The sequence below is a fragment of the Rutilus rutilus genome (genome assembly GCF_951802725.1).
Source record: "Rutilus rutilus genome assembly, chromosome: 10".
In the NCBI taxonomy this organism is placed as follows: domain Eukaryota; kingdom Metazoa; phylum Chordata; class Actinopteri; order Cypriniformes; family Leuciscidae; genus Rutilus; species Rutilus rutilus.
In genome coordinates, this window is record NC_140215.1 from 40,662,040 (window position 1) to 40,682,160 (window position 20,121).

Sequence of the window (20,121 nt, forward strand, 5' to 3'; positions counted from 1 at the left end):
TGGACTCTGGATTGTGGATGGCAGATTGAACAGGACTTTTATTTTGGTCTGAATATATGACATCATTAAGCTGCGCCGTGCTCCTGCAACTGTTAAGATTAGACTGAAGAAAGGTTTGTGTTTTTTCTTTGCATTTAAAGTTTAAATCGACAATCGTCGATTTGATAGTTTTTACAAGAGATATGTGATCATGTATTATTGAACATATCTTTGTAATATGCTTAATGCAACAATATTGCGTTTTTTTTTTTTGTGTGAGTAAAGCGTATTCACATGTGAGTAACAGAAAAGGTACGTCTCATTTCGCGCACTATATCGTGTATCAGTTTATCGTAAACACGAATTCGGGTTTTGGAAAGTGGTGATGGAGAAACGGAGCTTTTCGAAACTCCGAGTCAATTGAATCTAATGCTTTGCCAAATGACTCACTGATTCAAAGCGCTTGAATCACCGCGCGCTGACGAATCCTGCCGCTCAAAACAGTGTAAAAATACAACGAAAACACAAATATTATGATTAATAAAGACAACTTTTATGAACTAATCGCAAATGTTTTCATGACGACTTGATATGTAAAATCTACAAATCATTTTATTTAGTGTTTGTATAATTTGTTATTTCAACCTATTATATTGTAGTGCTTGTTTTGAGTGATTTTTGTCTAGTCAGTTTGTCCATTAACTCTCACTCTGACTGACTCCCTCACCAGTGCGCTGAACTACTGAACTAGAGCTGATTATGTGTTCTTAGAGATTTACTGTGGATTTATTTTTCTTTCTGTTAATTATTCTCATCTTAAACATGACAAATTGTCCAAACACACAGGAAAACTCCTGGAGAAGCATCTGAGATCCACGTGACACTATTATAAAGATGGCATTGATTAAACAGGAGAGTGAAGACATAAAGATTGAAGAAGTGTTCAGCGTGAAACATGAAGAAACAGGTTAGTTTCATTCGATCCTTATTAAAATGATCTACAGAAATTATGTTTTATATGAGTGTCCTAATTAAGGCCGTTTACGTTTGAAAATGCATCTTTTTCTCTCCGTTTTGGCCGTTCGTCCACACTGAGACGGCATTTTTTATTAATAAAAACGAAGCTTTTTGAAAACGCTCTTCAAAGTGGATAAATTTAAAAAAGCCGTTTTGCGCTTTGTAGTGTGGACTGTCTAAACAGAGGTATTTAAAAACGATGACGTAAGTTTAGTCGTGACGCATATTGTACCAATAGATAATTCATGTTTATACCGGTATTGGACCTGTTTGTGCTATTCACTTTCACACTGTTGCTAAAATATGTTATTTTGAACACTCTTCATATCACAGTCCTGCAAACATGACAGACAATTCACTCGCATGTGCTGTCCTGTGGCAATACATGAGAGCATTCTCGTTTTAGACCAAACAAATGGTGACCGACCTGGAATCAACAGTGAATGCTGAGATATTTTGCTGAATAAAATGGTCCTGTCAGAAGAATAGCATGATAACTTTATTATTTATTTTTCCGTCTGCATCAACTCAGTGAGGTTTTACGCAAGCGCAGTAAGGTGAATTTAGCATTTTCAGGCGTTTTCCAAAAGTTTCTCATCCACACTGAAATGTCGGAAAATGCTGGTGTGGACGGAGAGCATTTTTAAATGTATCCGGTAGACACTGCCTTAGTTATATAGTTGGTTTTCCTTTGTTCTCCGTTTCCTGCTGCCACTTAAGGCCTGTTCACACCGGAACGAATTTCGCGTGCGATATTCGCCGACGTTTAACGCCTCGTGACTAAACAAAGGGCGCCAATGTGAGTGTGCACACTGACGCGAAAAACGCCACGCGTAAAAGCGTCATTTTTTAAAAAAACGCCTCAGGTTCGTTTTTTTGGTTTGACGCGCCGCGTCAAAAACTATCCGACCAATGAGATTGCCGCTTTTGCTCACGTGTCTGGAGCTTCTGAAGTTACAGTAAAACACAACTTAAGGGCGCTCAAACACAAAAAGGTCTTGCTGAGCACACATACGTAACGGCGAAGAAGATATACGCCAAGTAGCATCTACACTGCCGGGAAGAAATAAGACGAGGAAGATGCAAGGCAAGATGAATGTACAGCTGCTGGTCTCGTTGGTGTCGGAACATGAACTATATGACAAACGCGACAGCGGAGTATTTCTGTTTTACATTAAGCGCCATCTAATGTCAGAGTCCTGCACGGGTCTGATTTTGTAAATCCGCCCGTACCCGCAGTGCTTCAAACCGCATCCGACCCGTTATCCGTCAACAGCACTAATTCAAATTCGCACCCGACCCGACCCGCTTAAAATAGAACCGACACCCGACCCGCACCCGAAATAAAATCAGTTTAGCCAATCACATTATAGACACAATCACAAAAATGTTTAGTTTTTGTTGCCAGTAATGTTGCCAGGTCATACAGAAGTTATAACGACAATTAACACAAGGACAACTTCAGCCGAAGCTGTCAAAAGGCCAGTACATGAAGAACATGGCTAAGGTTACCACAAAACTGAGTAGCCTAACAGACGCGGCTACAACACTATATCTGCCACGCATTTTCGTCTAGCCTACATCTGACAATTTTGGTTTCAAACACGCCCTGCACACCACACATACTGAACAACAGTATTTCAGCAAAAATTTCAGCAATTCTTGTTTGATCATATATTTTCACAAACGTATGTTTTTTATATTGTAGGCCTATATTTATATATCTAACATAAATATGACACTTTATCTTGGATATGGAGTGTTGTGTGCATGTTACTAGCTGTACATCAACAAACATCATACCCTTTTCAGTAACAAGTTGGATCAAGTTTGTACAATCTTCTTTAGAGTGGGTGAATTTAAATACAAAAGAAAGCCAAATCGCCCAAAAAGCTGTGGAAAAATATGAAATCACAGAAGGCCACATTCACATTCCAGATGTGCCAATTCATGATAAAAAATAAACCCTGCCCGGCCAGACCATGGATGTATTAAGAGAAATGCCAGACATAGTCCTGTGTCTTAATTGGCATTTTAGTCAAGGTAAACTAATAAAAGGCTACTATAGACAGCGACATCTAGTGGACACATTTTTCAACATTTAGCGACTGAAAATGTGCTGCTCCAATCAGATGAGCAAAATATTAAAAGGGTTTTATGATGAACCGTGTAAAACAGGGCATTTTCATTGTTTCAGCAGAATAGATGTGTCAGGGCTTCGTCAGATCAGGTCGAGATGATGTCTCACAGCAGGGCTGAGGATCTGGGATTACCTGGGGAAACAGATTAGCAGAATTGTAAACAGTGTAGTAAAATTATTGGTTCACGGTCTAATAAATGAGGATTTACATTTATGAGGCACTTACTAAAAAAAAAAACTAGATGTAGGAACTAGTAACTAGATGAGCCCAGATTAAAATGCATACAGTAATCACACCTTGTGTCAATATGAATAATAAAAGCATACCATTAGGGCTCAGCTGTAACTTGAAGAAGTGGTTATCCAACTTGGTATCAGCTTGTAGTTGCTGAAACTGTAAATAAGGTTGACATTTTTAGCAAATTTATGTCATGAGTAAATTAATACACTAAAAAAAAAAAAAAAAAAGCTTAATTACAGTAAACAAACAATTACATGTTGTTTGTTTTATTTGACAATTTAAAGAATTTGAATCTCAAGTGTTATCTGCATGTCCACTCTCAATTCCTGGTATACAAAGTTTCAGAAGTGCAGCTGCTGTTGTTGGCAACCGTCACTGTTGAGCCCTGACTATTGCTTATATATATATATATATATATATATATATATATATATATATATATATATATATATATATATATATATATATTCAGAAGTTTGTTTTTCAAAATTGGGGCAATTTTTTACTTTTTGTCCCCCTTAGTTAGACATAGACAGGTTGTAAAACTATAAAGTTGGAAGCATTACTACTACAATCCATGCAGTCATTACATTTTCTGTTTTTCCCTTATCTTTTCCATTACAATATATTAGATGAAGAAGCCTACACCACAAATACAAATGATAATACGCCAACAGAGGTTAGAGTTCTCCGGTCAACCACAACAGAGGTTCCGGGTCATCTAAAAAGAGCACCACATCTCCTTCCAAGGCAGTGCATAATATGCAGAAGAGATAAATATTTCACCCAAAAATATAACCGGAAGAGGGTAAAGGAGAATCTTCAAAAATGTGAAACACTGACAGCTGGCAAGCTGCTTCTTGCAGCGGAGTCACGCAGGGATGAAAATCTGCTACTACAAATACGTGGAATGGACCTTGTTGCCTCAGAAGCAATGTATCATTTCCGATGCTACAGAAACTACACTGTATTTCTGTACAAAACAGATGAACGTGACTGCACAGGAAACAGCCAGTTTCAGACTGGATACAAGCATTTCTGTACAACAGTGGTGGAGGAAAGTTTGCTAAGAAAGCGGAGGGTGCTTAAGCTATCAAAGTTGAATGCACTGTTCAAGAAATGTGTCCATGAAACAGAGGGAATTGACATCTCCTCTTACAAATCTGGTTCCTTAAAAGTGAGACTAAAAAAGTCATATCCTTTTCTAAAGTTTCAAAAACTATCAAGGCATGACTTTGTCTATGTTGAGGATTTGACACCACACGAAATGGTCCAAGATGAAGTTGCCACAGCTGGATCATCTTTGTCATCAGCATCTTCATCCTCATCATCAGATAAAGACAACACAAGAAAAATTGAAACAGATGACACAAATGAGACCCGCCTCTTGTTCCATGCAGCCATGACACTGAAAGATGCCGTAGTTGAACAGTGTAAGGCAACACCCAAACTCACATGGCCACCAACAGCACAGCAACTTACGAAGTCAGCTGCATCAAATCTGGTCCCAGATAAGCTATTCAATTTCATTGCATGGACTACAGCCATGACAACAGATCCCTCTACTGACAATGAAAGAGTGAATGTTAGTGAAGAGGAGGCTGAGAAGATTGTGTCAATTGGCCAGGATGTTATTAAGCTAACAATGAAAGGGAGATGACTTAAGCCCAAACACTGTGCACTAGCCATGGCTGTCAGACACATGACAGGATCAGCTCAGCTGAATGGTCTTGGGCACTGTTCCTCTAACTCACAGGTACTTGAACATGACACAGCTTTAGCACAGCTACAAATACTACGAGGTGACACTTACATCCCCCAAAACAATCAAGTACAGTTGCAAGCAACTCTAGTTTGGGACAATAATGATTTTGGAGAGGAAACGTTGTCTGGTAAGGGGACTACACACAATACAAATGGCATAATAATTAAAAAAATTATTCCATGTAATGAACCTACCCCTGACTATCAGTGTTTACAGAAAACAAGAAAGAGGTCTCTTGATCCGCCCCCTACTAACCTTGAGACATACATCAGAGGGAAGAGAACAGGCCCAGAACATTTAGGAAAAGAAGTGGAACTAAATCGAGACACCCACAACCTTACCAGGAAATCAGCACAAAAATTAGATGGTGCCTACTTCCTGATGAAGACTGCAGTCCATGGCAAAGTCCTTCCTTCCTGGACTGGTTTTAACACAGTGATCCGTGGAGATCCAATTCCACCACCAACCAACATTGGGTACCTTCCAGTGATTGATGCAAGTCCTACAGAATTGGGAACTGTAAAAACCATCCTTAAAAGATCAACAGAAATTGCAGACAGACTCCAACTTCAGGAGATAGTTCTAGTCTTTGACCAAGCCATCTATGCCAAAGCTCAGGAGATACGGTGGAAGAGTGAAACATACAAGGAAAGACTTACAATTAGAATGGGGGATGTTTCACACATGTATGGCTTTCCTGTCCTGTATTGGTAAGCGATTTGGAGATGCTGGCTTACAAGACATTCTGACTGAGGCTGATGTTATTGCTGCTGGGTCTGTTGGGGGAGTTATAACAGGTCACCAATATAACAGAAGCATCCGAAGCCACAAGTTGATGTGTGAGGCACTACACAGGTTACACTGGCAAGCCTACCTTGAAACCCTTTCTCAAGACTGCCGTGAAGCTGCTTTAAAAGTTGCTGCTGACCTCCAAAGTGCCTTTCCTGAAGAAACATGTCAAGTAATTATTGAATCACAGGTGTTCAACACAATCCTTGAAGGCTATGACAAATTCAACAAACAACAAGAAAGCAAGACATACCAGTTTTGGAGTTCCTACATTGAAATGGTAGAGGATCTGCTATCATTCATCAGGGCCACACAAGAGGCAAACTGGGGTCTGCATCTTTCCAGCATCCGGTTCATGCTGCCGTGGTTCTTTTCCAATGACAGAATCAATTACAGTAGATACCTATCAGCATATTGGCAGGAGATGAACATTCTAAAGGAAACTCATCCAAGAATCTACACACAGGTACAATCAGGTGACTTTGTGGCACAGGCATATACCTTTACAGTCACTGCATGTGACCAGGTAATAGAACAGACAGCAAACAGGGACTCAAAGACCAAAGGTGTGCTCACAGGTTTTTCGTTGAACAAAGGTGCACAGGTGGACACTGACACAGCACGAGAGAGCAGCCATCACAATGGAGGTCAAGGACATGGCTGGGCAGAACACGTCAACGAGACAGAGAACAGAATTGGATGAAAAAAGAAAGGAATTGGATGAAAAAAGAAAGGAACAGGATGAAAAAGATGTTCAGAGCATTCTGTCAACCATACATCACATGATGAACCCATTTGATCAAACACTGTAAAAGGAGCATCTTTACCATGTTACATCAGGTCAGGTAGCATCAGAACGCTTGGACTACTGCAATTCACTGTACACAGGTCTAACCCAATATAATTTAAATAGACTTCAGTTAGTTCAGAATGCTTCTGCAAGACTCCTCACTGGTACCAAAAAGTTTGAGCACATAACTCCAGTTTTAGCTGAGCTTCACTGGTTACCAGTGAAATTTAGAATTGATTTTAAAGTTTTACTCTTTGTTTTTAAAGCTTTACATGGTCAAGCCCCTTTGTATATTTCTGAGCTCCTGTCCACTTACTCTGCCGCCAGATCACTCAGGTCTACAACCCAACAGCTTCTTGCCATCCCCCAGACACGTCTTAAAACCAGAGGGGACAGAGCCTTTTCTGTAATAGCCCCTAGACTCTGGAACTCCCTCCCACTCCATATCAAGTCCTGTAACACAATTGTCAGCTTTAAGACAAATTTGAAAACACACTTTTATTCTCTTGCTTTTAATTCTCTTTAATTTCTTATGTCTTTTTGCTTTATCTATTGTTTTGAAATGTTGATACATATATATTGTTATCTATCCTTAGCTATTTATCATTTGGTTTTTATACTTTATAGTCTTTTAATTTATGCACACATAACTTACACACATTTTTATGTATCTTTAAGGCATATTGTCTCTGCCTTTCCTGCTCTAACTTGTAAAGCACGACGACGAACTGTCATTCGTTTAAATGTGCTATACAAATAAAATGACATGACTTGACTTGACTTGACTTGATCAGAAGCCATCTATGCAGATCTGCTGAATGCAAAGGAAATAGGTGAGAAGGGATTTGTTGAATTCTTTCAGCAACGTCTCAACACAGATGAGGTTGAATTTCATGCACCATTGAAAAAAATGAAACTCAAGACATTTAAGGATACAGCTACCTCAAGTGTCACCAAAGTGAGAGGCCAGGAGATAGCCCTCAAAGCAGATAGAGATCTCTTCGCAAGGCTTATTGTGGTTGGAACAGTAAGGAAGATAGACATAGGGGAAATGCTGGTCTATAGTCTGGGGCCCTTGCCTGCAGCAATTGCAAACGTTGATGGCTCGATTGTAAAAACAGACAAAGCCAAATTAATGCACTTTCTAGAAGGGGCAGTATATACACCAGCCACAGTTGAAATCCCTAATGTCTCAACCTGGGTGTGTGATGCAATGGCACTAGTACAAGCCATGAAACCCCTAAATACATTTGGAAGATTTGCCAACAATGTACTTATGTACCTGATCAATGCAGCCAAAGCAAGTAAATGAAAAGTTGTGCATTTCGTCCCTGATACCTACAAACAGATGAGCATAAAGAACGCGGAACGAGACAGACGAGTTACAAAAGGATGTCAGTTGACTAAAATATATTCAGCTGACCAGAAAACACCAAAACAATGGTCCAAGTTCTTGTCTTGTGCTGGCAACAAGGAGCAACTGCAACAGTTTTTCTTTGAGTCGTGGTCTAAGTCTAGAATAGATCAAATTGAGGACATTACATTGGTAGTTGGACATGGCTCTGAGTGTCACGTAATCAGAATAAACAACAGTGGCGCAGACCTTGAGGTGTTACCACTGTCAGCACTGTCTACGATACAGGAGGAGGCAGACACTCGGCTGTTGCTTCACTGTGCGCATGCCTCACAGTACAGTACAAATATTGTGATCAACAGTATTGGCCATTTCGTTCTGCAGGGAAATTGGAGCAAACGTCTACTTTCACACAGGTAAAAGATAAAACAAACACAGAGCCATCTAGGTGATAAAATATCAGATGCTCTGATTGGACTTCACTGTTTCACTGGCTGTGATACAGTAAGTGCTCTGTATGGCATTGGTAAAGTGAAGGCAATTAAAACACTGCTTTCTAACGAAGACCATTGTGCCACAATGAGTAGGTTGGGAACAGCTTTTCAACTGCCAGCAGATCTGTATGAAGCTACAGAAGCATTTACCTGTGCACTCTATGACCTTAAAGACTGCAGGGATGTCAATTATGCAAGGTCTCAGCTGTTCAAGAGTGGAAAGTGCACAGACAGAAGTCTACCACCAAACAGGGATGACTTGCATAACCACACCCAGTGGGCAAACTACCAGGCAGCCATATACAGAAGGTCCCTGAAGAGTCAGCCTGATGTTCCCCCACCAATGGCCCATGGTTGGAAGATTGAGGGAGACTTATTTGGGATTGACTGGATGACACTTCTCCCAGCCCCTGTCGGCATCTTGGAGCTTGTGTACTGCTCCTGTAAAAAAACACAATGTGTTAAAGGGAGATGCACATGCAAATTGAATGAGCTTCCATGTACAGACATGTGTCTTTGTGTGGACTGTGAGAACTTCCCAAATTAGGTATCAGTGTAGGCGTCTTTCTAGCAAGCGGAAAGAAAAATGTAAAATAAATTTAATTTTAATTATTTTGTTGTTGTTTGATGATAAAATGTATTACATTAAGGAAAAATATTGTAATGTAATGTTATTTAATACATGGTATCTCTTCCATGACTAGCTATTAGGATATCTGCTGTTGATGTAAACCTATTTAATATATGTTATCTCTTCCATGCCTAGCTAGTAACGTTAGGTTGTCTGTAGTTGATGTAATCGTATGTAGCTAGCTAATAACGTTACATGTTATCTCTTCCATGACTAGCCTATTAGGTGATGTAGCTAGTAGATGTAAACTTATATGATAAATGTTATCTTTTCCACTTTAATCTCTGTCTAGTAATCGTCTTTCATATCCTAATGTACGGCGCTACAGCCTGATAGAATAACTGTGTTTACGTTAACGTTAACATGCACTGCTAAAATTACATCTAGCTAATGTTTACATGCTGACACGTTAGCTCTGTATCTCCTCAAAACAAATGTTTTCTTCTCTGTGATCTGTATGTCATTTCTAACAAGTGTAACGTTACCTGTAAATACAAACATAAAACGGAATAACGTTATATGTTAACGGTTTACAGAATTCATGCACTAAGCTAATATTAGCTAACGTTATAAGACAGGTGTAAACAGTAGTATTTACCGGAGCCATTACACCTGGAATCTTGGATGCCGCTGTTAATGTTTCTCGACTTCGGATAGGATTCCTGCTGGAAAATGTTTGATTGTGTAGTTTTCGTTAGAGAAGATTTTATGGTGATTTCCCCAAGATTTTACACCATAGAAAGTGCTCCCGCTTTTATGGCATGTGCTCATGGATGTGGCTAGCTAGCTAGAGAACGCATGTGCTACGCTACAGTCGTGGTAATGGCACTATATTTTGAACGAATATTATTGGCAGACGTTAGTCACGTGACGATAGAATTCGTTTTTAGATTGGTTAGATGTATAGTACTCCCTCGCGTTTGCCTAATCCGTTGATTAAACGTAAATTTAGTTTTCAAAAAAATATGATCGACTTGTCACTGCCAACAAACGGATACGTGTTAAGAAAAAAAATTAGTTTATGTGAAAAAAGCAGCTACTCTATCCTCGAGGATCTATCATTTCAAAAACTAAAGCAGATAACAGCGTTCAGCCCACCTTCTAACTAGTTTGTCACCTTGGTTACTCGTTAATTAGTTCCCACCTGTTTGTATTTTGTTCGTTATCTTATCTATTTAAGCTCTTCAGTTCTTTCAGTTCATTATTTGGTGTTGTTTGTGTGTTTACACACTGTTAAATTGTTAAATTGCCATGGTTTGATGAAATTTGCAAAAAAAAAAAAAAAAAAACTATAAAATAGCAAAAAGCTAAAGTTTACAGTAAACCTTAACAAATTAGAAAAAGTCAAAAAAGTCTGGAATCTGATTCAGGGAATGGTGGGGAAAAATTGTGGACCTCAAATTCAACACATCAAACGTCAAGATGAAATTATAACCACAAAACAAGAAATTGTTAATATCCTTGCAGAAACTTTTGGTAAAAACTCTAAAGCCTTTAAAGCAATTCAGGGCTGCAGAAGAAAAGTTTTTTTTTTTTACTTTTTATCGGATCATTTGGAGTCATATAACCAACTTTTCACCACGGAAGAGCTGCTGAGGGCCATAAACAGATCACATACAGCTGTTGGTCCAGATAACTTTAACTATCAATTTTTAAAGAATTTACCTTGAGTATCTGTGCTTGCTTTTGATCATTTTTAATTCCATTTGAATATCAGAAATGATTCCATCCTCGAAAGAAGCAGTGATAATCCCTATCCCAAAAGCAGGAAAGGATCTCAGCAATCCATCCAATTATCGTCCAATAGCTTTAACAAGTTGTTTATGTAAAATTATGGTAAAGATGGTCAACGAACAACAACTATGCTGGATTCAAATTATCTTATAAGTGATGCTCAGTGCGGTTTTAGGAGAGGAAGAAGCACCATGGATCACTTCATTAGCCTTGAGAATTACATACGGGATGCATTTAAAAGGAAGGAACATGCGATTGCTGTTTTCTTTGATCTAGAGAAAGCTTATGACACAACTTGAAAGTATGGTATTAAAAGACCAAAGACTATTAAGAATATGACACATTATTTAGCAAATAAAAGTTTTTTTATTTATTTACATATTTGTATATAGCTACAAACAACACTGTTTCTTAGTTATTAGCAATCAACATAGTGATAAACATTTCTCAAAAAGTTCCCCCCCAAAAATACAAACAAATTTACTATTACAAAGTATTGCACAGTTTGGCAGTGCTGTTCTGTTGATGGTTTGTCAATTAGCCGGTAGCTCGTTCACCCGGTACATATACAATCCCTATTGCAAAATAGTTATTCTGCATTGGACTAAATATGAAGTCACACTTGGAGATTGTCATTCATGCTAGCAGAGTGAAAGATGAAGTGTCCATCACACATAGAGAAGAGTTTTAAGGACAGTTTGTCAATTAGCCCACTCGTCCACACGGTACATATACTCTCACAATCCCTATTGCAAAAGGGGTGTAGGGGTGTAGGGGTGTAGGGGTGTAGGGGTGTAGGGGTGGCGCAATGGATAAGACACATGCCTTTGGTGTGAGAGACCCGGGTTCGAATCCACTGTGAGACACCAATGTGTCCCTGAGCAAGACACTTAACCCCTAGTTCCTCCAGAGGCGTGCGACCTCTGACATATATAGCAATTGTAAGTCGCTTTGGATAAAAGCGTCAGCTAAACGAAGTGATAAAAGAATGTCCGATACCACTTTTTGGTCTTGTGAAGGACGTTGTAGTATCCAATAAGCGCATCAGAGTAATCCACTCCCCCCATGTACCTGGAAAAATAAGTAAAAATTTGTACATTTAGTAAACCAAACAATTATAACATCATAAAATAAAATAAAATATAATATAATACTAGCCTATTGTAGTCCTTCACAGCGGCTGGAATGGAGACATCCATGAGTGACCAAGAACCGTCAATCCCTTTGACCCTTCTTTTCACAGTGCCACCAGTGAAGGCTTTGTGGAAGGCGGAGGCTACCAACACTTCCCTTGTGTCCTTCCACAAACAACAGACTGTCATCCCTTATCATCCCTTATCCAGCGTATGGTGCCACGAGGTGCATTCTTGGGCATCTTGTTCAAAGTTGTTTTGGGAAAGCCTTTTCTGTTAGGTCTGATGGTACCACAAGCATAAATAATTTTGCTCAGGAGATCTTTGAAGAGGGTTGGACTGGTATAAAAGTTGTCAACAAATAACTTGTAAGCAGTTCCCAACACCTCATTTACCAGTGCCATGACTGCATCATAACTCATTCCATTCTCTGTGACTTTATTAGCTGCAGACTTGCCCTCATACACAGAGAAGTCCCAAGTATAGCCGACAAGTGAATCAGCCAGTACAAGTAGTTTATATCCCCAGTCCAGATCTGGCTTTGGATGCCACCATCCTTTCGTCAACAGAAATGTGCTGATTGGGATGGAAATATGCCTTGCTTGCTTCCCTAATGACATCATATATGGACTTTATTTTGCAGAGTCGATCATAGGCTGGTGATCCCTTTTTCTTCTCGTTCTCTGCACCAGCTTTAGGATCACTCAGATGAATAGAGGTTGAAACATGACTAAACATCCTCCCTGACATTATTACAGATGGCAGGGGCAGACTGTAGAGCGCAGACTTCCTCCAGTAGTCCGGCAATGTTTCACCATTCCCATGTAAATAACAAGTGCCAGGTATGACATCATGTCTTTCATGGTTATTTCTTTCCATGGCTTGCCGTTGACCGTCTGGCACATTGATCCATAGGCATTGGAGTTAGCCATCAGTGTCTGCAGCAACGCACTTGAAAAGAACAGCTGGAACAGCTGCAGAGGACTGTACGAAGCTGTTTTTATAAGCTTTGCTCCAACAGCGTGAAGAGGCCTAAAGATGATTTCAGGAGGTTCTGTGCTGTCCATGTTACTGCACCATCCTGTTCCTGAAGTGCTGGGTGAATCATCTGAATTACCATCACTATTGAATAACAAACAGGAAAAGAAATGTAGATATAGACACATTTTATTTTCAAAATCAAATGATCATTCACATACAACAATCTACCTCCATACCCACTCTATTGCTACTATTATTGAACATTTACACCACCAGCTAATAATGCAGACTACAATCAGACAATAATGATGCTCTAAAATATCATTTTCTTTTCTCAAGAGGTATGCTCATCACATTATTTGCTTACCACAAAGTGCTGGGCTGTTTCTGTCTTCCTTTCTGTCCTCTTGAACTTCTGGAGGCAGCTGAAGATGTTGCAGCCATGCAGGGATGCTTTGCCTGTTGTCCAGAGGCCTCTGGTGCCCAGTCATCATCTGAAGTTTCATCACAGTTGAATTACACAAAAAGGATTAGGAACACACCTAACACAACTGATTATCTTACACACAGAAAATGACACATATTATTGTTGTATGTTGTTTTGTCAATGTTGTACAGGGTTTCTTCTAATACAGCACTTGAATAACAATGGCATTTCACAGTACTTCAAAGTACTTATATTATAAGCCGCAATAGTGCAGAAAATCAAACCTAAAAAGCAATGTAACAAAAACTCACTAAAATGTTTAGACACTTACCGATCTAAAACTGGATTGAGACCTTCCAAAAACATAGCCTCTTCTTCAGAGTCGACGCTGGATACAGCACTCTCTTCTGAATATTCCACATTTTCTTCATCACTGCTTCGCAGAAGTTCTTACAATGCAGCTGCAGGAGAAAATAACTTCTGTCCCCGACGTGAATCCATTGCAGCAGTCGAAATGGCGAATATAAATGGAGCGAGCGCTAGAGAGCAGGTGTAGCAGGAGTCAGGACAACTTCTGTGCGTCACGACGAGCGCGTGTGCGTAAATTTCCAGGAAGCAAATGGTTGCGCAAACAAAGTTGCAATGCAATGCAAATACACAAGATTATGCAAATCCACACATGGGCGTATTCGTTATAGCATAGGCTTCACATTGGATGACAACACAAGAGTTTCCCATTGCTATTGGTTTATTTTTTTACCACACATATTAGCCTATGCGTAATCATACGTCACCAAAAGCACCTGTCATCTTTCAATATTTTCTAAAATTACATGGCCACGTCCAAGCCTCGGTAGGGAAGTAAAACAACTAGCAGTGTGACGTGTCCGAGGCGACAAACAGATCTACCTGTGCGGTCCCGAAGCGCCTCCAAATCAGATTGACCACCTGGGGATGGAGTCTCCATTCTCCTGGGAGCACCTGCTGCCGTGAGAGCTCGTCAGCTGCACGGTTGAGCAGGCCCAGAATATGAACGGCACGAAACGAAGTGGAAGATGGCGGGCGAGTTGTGACATGCGGCGGGAACGTAGACTACCCTGGCGGTTGATGGACAGCACTGCGACCATTGCGTACGTACGGACCAGTACATGCTTGCCTAGTAGTGGTGTTTTGAAGTGGCCCAGCGCAAGGTGTACTTCTAACAACTCGAGGCAGTTGATGTGCCAATGCAGTTGAGGTTCCGTCCACAGACCTGAAGCTGCATGCCCGTTGTATGTGGCCCCCCAGCCGGTGGCAGAGGTGGTGGTGACCACAGAATGCCTGGACACTTGATCTAGGGGTACACCTGCCCGCAGGAACGAAGGGTCCGACCATAAGCATCCACATACCCCTTAGCTGCTCCGCCATTGAGGGTGGTGAGGAGGGAGGAGCCACTAGGACGGCGCCGTCCATGTCCTAGTGAGCTCCTCATGCACCTCAGGGAAGAATGGCACCGGATCGGCGCGCTGAGAACCAGCACGGCCCGCCCCGAGAAACCAATCGTCCAACCGAGACGGTTCGGGAGCCCGACCTTCTCAGCGGCCCGGGAAAGCATAGCCGCCCATTCTGGATCAGACTCGGGCAACGCTACACTCCATGAAGGGGGTAATGCAGCCGAATCCTCATCTCCAGAGGACTGATGCTCCCTCTCCGATGCTGCAACCGACATGTGGTAGTCAGGTGGAGCACCAAAGGACACGACTGGTCGTCCATGCGAAGGACCAGCACGCTCCTTTGAAGGCTCCAACGGCGGCAGCGTTTGTGAGACGTGAGGGACCCGAAGATTGCCTCGGCAGGGAAGCCCTCACGGTAATCCTCAGATCACCCTGGCTAAGCGCCCAAAGTAGGTCTATTCTGAGGTCCGAAAAGGCACTAGATCGAGGCATAGGCGAGGGGACTGCACCTCCCTTGAGGTAAGCAAGTCTCGATCTTAACACTGCCATAATCATATTCCTGCTATGGGAACATGAACTATTCACAAAGGCTGCATCAGCGTGCTGAATGCCCAAACACGAGAGGCAGCTATTGTGGCCATCTGCTGGCGCTAGGGAATGACCGCATCCAGAAACGCAGTGTCACGCCTTTGTTGCTCTTGTGTGAAGATTTTTTTATTTAATTTTTTTTATTTGACCCTCACACAGGAACGCCCACCGAACCGACACAATAGAAATTTTGATGCTATAATAACAGCAGTTGTTTGAGCTATAAGCTCGCAGTCACTCGCTGATCACGCCGTGACGGCAACACTGTAGTGGAGAGATGAAGAGTCTTCAACGCAGTTTTGGTAGTCAAAAACAAACAGGAAGCTCGGCTCCGAAGTGAAAGACAAAGGTGCGTGCGCCCGCTTCCTGTTTATACCCGTGCTGCGGGGCGTGCTGCGACCCGTGCAACGTTCATTGGCTCGTTCTGTAGACACTCGAAGATGGTAGGGTTCCCTCAATTGATCCCAATTACGTTACACGCTAGGGATTATACCAATTCAAAGGAATAATAATAATAAAAGGCTAATAATAAAAACAACTACCCGCATGCAGTCACTTAAGGACTTCTGAACCTTTGCCTTGAACTCTGCCACTCTTTGGCTGTCATCCTCGGCTCTGATCAGGTATATGTTTAGGAGGTTAAATGTGATGGGGTAAATGTTGGAAACTGACACGTTCTTTTTCTATTGACATGATGGTGGTTGGACATTTTAAGGTTTCCAACACTGGCGCAATCTCTGCAATCTTCTGCCAGTATTCATCTCGGATCTCGAGGGTTCTGGTTACTTGCAGCTTTGTTACCGTTCGGTTAGACAGAACAGCCCACCTATGTTGAAGAAGTCTTCCAAACACATCACACCCTGAGTTTCATCTTGTTTTGCACGATTGAATGAGCTGGTGTTATGGAAGTTTAATTTGTTTTTGTTTTGTCTCCAGTACCTTGTATGTAGGGGTGTTGTGGTTGAAGTGTCTGACAAGCTGCCCAGCTGTAACGATAACCTGATGCACAAACACAGTAAAACTGTCATTAACCACCAGCTGCAGTGTATGCGCAAAACAGGCTACTGAGTCCCATTTCACCCATCCGGGAGAGTTTGCTGCCACAATGTTCATGCATTATCATAAATGCATGCAGACACTTTCCCAGTAAGTCCCCAAGTCTCCACTGCATCAATTAATTTAGCTGTGAGGTTGTCAGCTGTGTTTTGGCCTGGCAAACTTTGTGTTAGTAGGACAGCTGATTTAGCATTCCAGTCCTTGTTGATATAGTACACCCACTTCAGAAGTCTCTACTAATGAGTTGAATCTGGAGTGTTTGATTAGGGAGGCATACAAAATGTACACTAGATGTGTAGTTATCTTATTTGCCAATGACATGGTTATGACAGCTGACAACCACGTTACCCTCATGTCACAATATACGTCTGAGTTTCTTAGTTTATTTTCTGTCCTTAATCTGCATTTTTATGTAACATGACGTGTTACGTCCAAGGATGTATTTAATCTGTTATTGTTGTTTATACAAGGAGTGTTGTTGGAGTGTATATTTCTTTCTCTTTCTCTGTATTTCTCTCTCCCTGTATTTGCTTTCTTGATAGGTAAATTACTACCACCTGTTCTCATTCATTGATCTGAGTGCTGGCCACGCACTAATTGGTGCGTGTCTTGAGGATTTCCCTATAAAGCAGCTGAGATAGCGTGGAGGAAAGAGACAAACGCGGCGTTGAGGTCTTTCTCCAGTCCCAGACGAGCTAGCGCTCGTTGCACTCTTTGTTGTTGGGTTACAATGTGTGCGTCATAATGTTCAGCTGAGTTAATGACATTAATGATAAGTTAAAACTTGTTGGTAATGTAGGGTGGAGGATACTTATATATTTTCTCCTGTTTAATGGATAGTTAGGGAGTGAGGGAAGATATGTTGTTTATTTTTCTGTATTTTATGTATAGGTAAGTAAATGTTATCCCCTTAATTTAGAGGTATTTTGGTTTTCTTTTGTTTGGGTCCTCCTCCTGAGGTAATGTTTTTGTTTGTATTGTTTGTTTATTTGTAATGTTTTATTTAATATTTTCTTGGTTACTTTTGAACCCCTGCTTAACGTAAAAATAAAAGGCAGACATGCCATCTTTGAAACCCTAATGTTTGGTTGTTTGTGACTCTGGGACTGGAGTGTTGAAGATCTCAAGGTCTCTCCACATATTTATTGTTCGTCGTTCCCTATTTACCCCAGACTAAAAGAGGAAGACGTAACAATAGTAACATGTATTTTATGGTGTCCTTGAAAACTAAAAATTGATGCTGGAAAAAGTGCTTGAAAGTCCTGAAAGATTGCAGACAACTCCTCTTTCAGTAGGCTTTGATGCCTTGAGTTGGTTTTTATGTCTGCTGTTTTGTGCCATTAAACTCGTGTTAACTTGTATTTGTCTGTTTTCGCTTTAGACTTGATGCCGTTGAAAGAGGAGAGTCAAGAACCGAATGGAATGGAAGAGAAAGATCAGTATGAGAAACATCATGATTTCATGACTGGAGAGAAACCCACAAAGATGGAAAAGACTCGCTTACGAAAAAGAGCTCAAAAGACCAAACCTAACAGTTATTTCACTTGCCGTCAATGTGGAAAAGATTTCAGTCAAAAACGAAACCTGGAAGTCCACATGAGAGTTCACACTGGAGAGAAGCCTTTCACATGCCTACAGTGTGGAAAGAGTTTTACTCAAATACAAAGCCTTAAAGTCCACATGAGAATTCACACTGGAGCGATCAGTTTTACCTGCCAACAGTGTGGAAAGAGTTTCACTCAAAAACAAAACCTTAATGTCCACATCAGAATTCACACTGGAGACAGCCGTTATACCTGCCAACAGTGTGGAAAGAGTTTTACTCAAAAACAAAACCTTAAAGCCCACATGAGAATTCACACTGGAGAAAAGCCTTATACTTGCTCTCATTGTGGACAGAGTTTTGCACATAAAAACACCCTTAATTCCCACATGAGAATTCACACTGGAGAAAAGCTTTTCACATGTGATCAATGTGGAAAGCGCTTCACAACAGTTGTAAATCTTAGGTATCACATTATCATTCACAGTGGAGAGAAACCGTTAATTGGAAAAAAAATGTTCACATGTGATCAGTGTGGAAAGAGTTTCACACGTAAAGTAACCCTTAATTGCCACATGAGGATTCACTCAGGAGAGAACAGTTTTATATGTCATCACTGTGGAAAGAATTTCAGTCATAAAAGTAGCCTCAACACTCACATGAGACTTCACACTGGAGAGAAATGTTTCATCTGTAAACTGTGTGGCAAGAGTTTTTCACAAAAAGGAAATCTTAAGGCTCACACAAATACTTGCATAGGAACGAAGCGGTTCACGTGTTGAAAATGCTGTCTTTCTATTAAATGCCACAATGTAACTGAATGATTATACATAAAATTACAAAACTGAATGAAATAAGAGCACGGCATTCTTTGCTTCATTTTTAGTGAGAGAATGCATTGGTAATGTCTTCAATGTGGACTTGAATATGGCCACTGTTGGGGCTCATCTGATTCACCGCTAATTGCATGATGGTGACTGCTTTGAGAAAGAATTTGCCGATTGCAAAATGCGTCCAGAGAGCAAAGAGATAACAAACCCAATGTTTGCTCATATCTTGGGGAAGGGATGCGGCCGCCTCTCCATCTAGAGCGAAAAATGTAACAGGAAGGCACTGCAATCCACCAACATACCTATCATCATTCATGCCAACCCCTACCTCCGCTTTGTGGTGGAAGTGGATGTCACCACCTCAGGCATCGGAGCAGTGTTGTCTCAGCAGCAGAGGAATCTGTCCACGCACCATCCATGCATAAAGCTTAGCTTCATAAAGCTTAGCAGAACTACGACATTGGTGACTTTGAGCTCCTTGCTATCAAGCTGGCACCAGAAGTGTGACACAACTTGAAGGAGGTCCTAGTGATCACGGACCATCACAACCTAGAATACCTTCACAACACCAAATGGCTGAACCCTCTTCCAGGCCCAGTTGGGCATTGTTCTTCATGTGATTCAACTTCACTGTATCCCATCGTGGGTCCAAGAACACTACTGTCAAGGTTACACTCGTCCTGCTCGCCACAGTTGGATATCAGCTTCTGGGCCAAATCCTGACTTATGCCTATCCATTCTTGCCTTATTAGTGCTCAGAGTTGAATGTGCTCATAGTGCTCATGACTAAAGTCTGATTACACTGTATTCAGCACAAACTCTGCTACAATAATATGTCAGGAGCATGTATGTAAAAGTTTGTAGTTTTGAGATAATGACGTGTATGTGAAAAAAATACAAATAAATTGTGGCTGAAATAAGGTCATGAAACCCATACTGATTATTTCTTCACAAGACTTTTGAAAATTGTATCACGTAGCCTAGAATATTTGCTCCAAAACTATGTGAAAATCATCCTGCCAACTCATTCAGATAAAACAATATAATGATTTATAATTTGTAAGACATGTTCATCATGAATATTGATGTGTTTCACACCTGAGAAAGACAAAGACCCTCCCATAATGGCCCTATCAGGTGCTATCAGGCCCTATCATTATGAGGAACCTTGCACAAAGAATGAGGAGATTTAAAAA

General features: G+C 40.8%; 1 protein-coding gene across 3 annotated transcripts; it reads left to right on the top strand.

The window, feature by feature from the left end:
* Nucleotides 1-82: 82 nt before the first annotated feature.
* LOC311298325 (uncharacterized protein) lies at nt 83-19,790 on the top strand. 3 transcript variants are annotated; one of them, XM_084421139.1, is made up of 3 exons: nt 83-113; nt 826-946; nt 17,934-19,790. In XM_084421139.1, exons 2-3 carry the CDS (start codon nt 874-876, stop codon nt 18,875-18,877), a joined length of 1,017 nt encoding a protein of 338 aa, XP_084277265.1. In that variant the 5' UTR covers nt 83-113; nt 826-873; the 3' UTR covers nt 18,878-19,790. The 3 variants fall into 3 exon arrangements, with proteins under 3 accessions (XP_084277265.1, XP_084277264.1, XP_084277266.1); XM_084421138.1 differs by lacking the exon at nt 17,934-19,790 and adding an exon at nt 4,010-9,383; XM_084421140.1 differs by lacking the exons at nt 83-113; nt 826-946 and adding an exon at nt 13,759-16,642.
* The last annotated feature ends 331 nt before the right edge of the window (nt 19,791-20,121 follow it).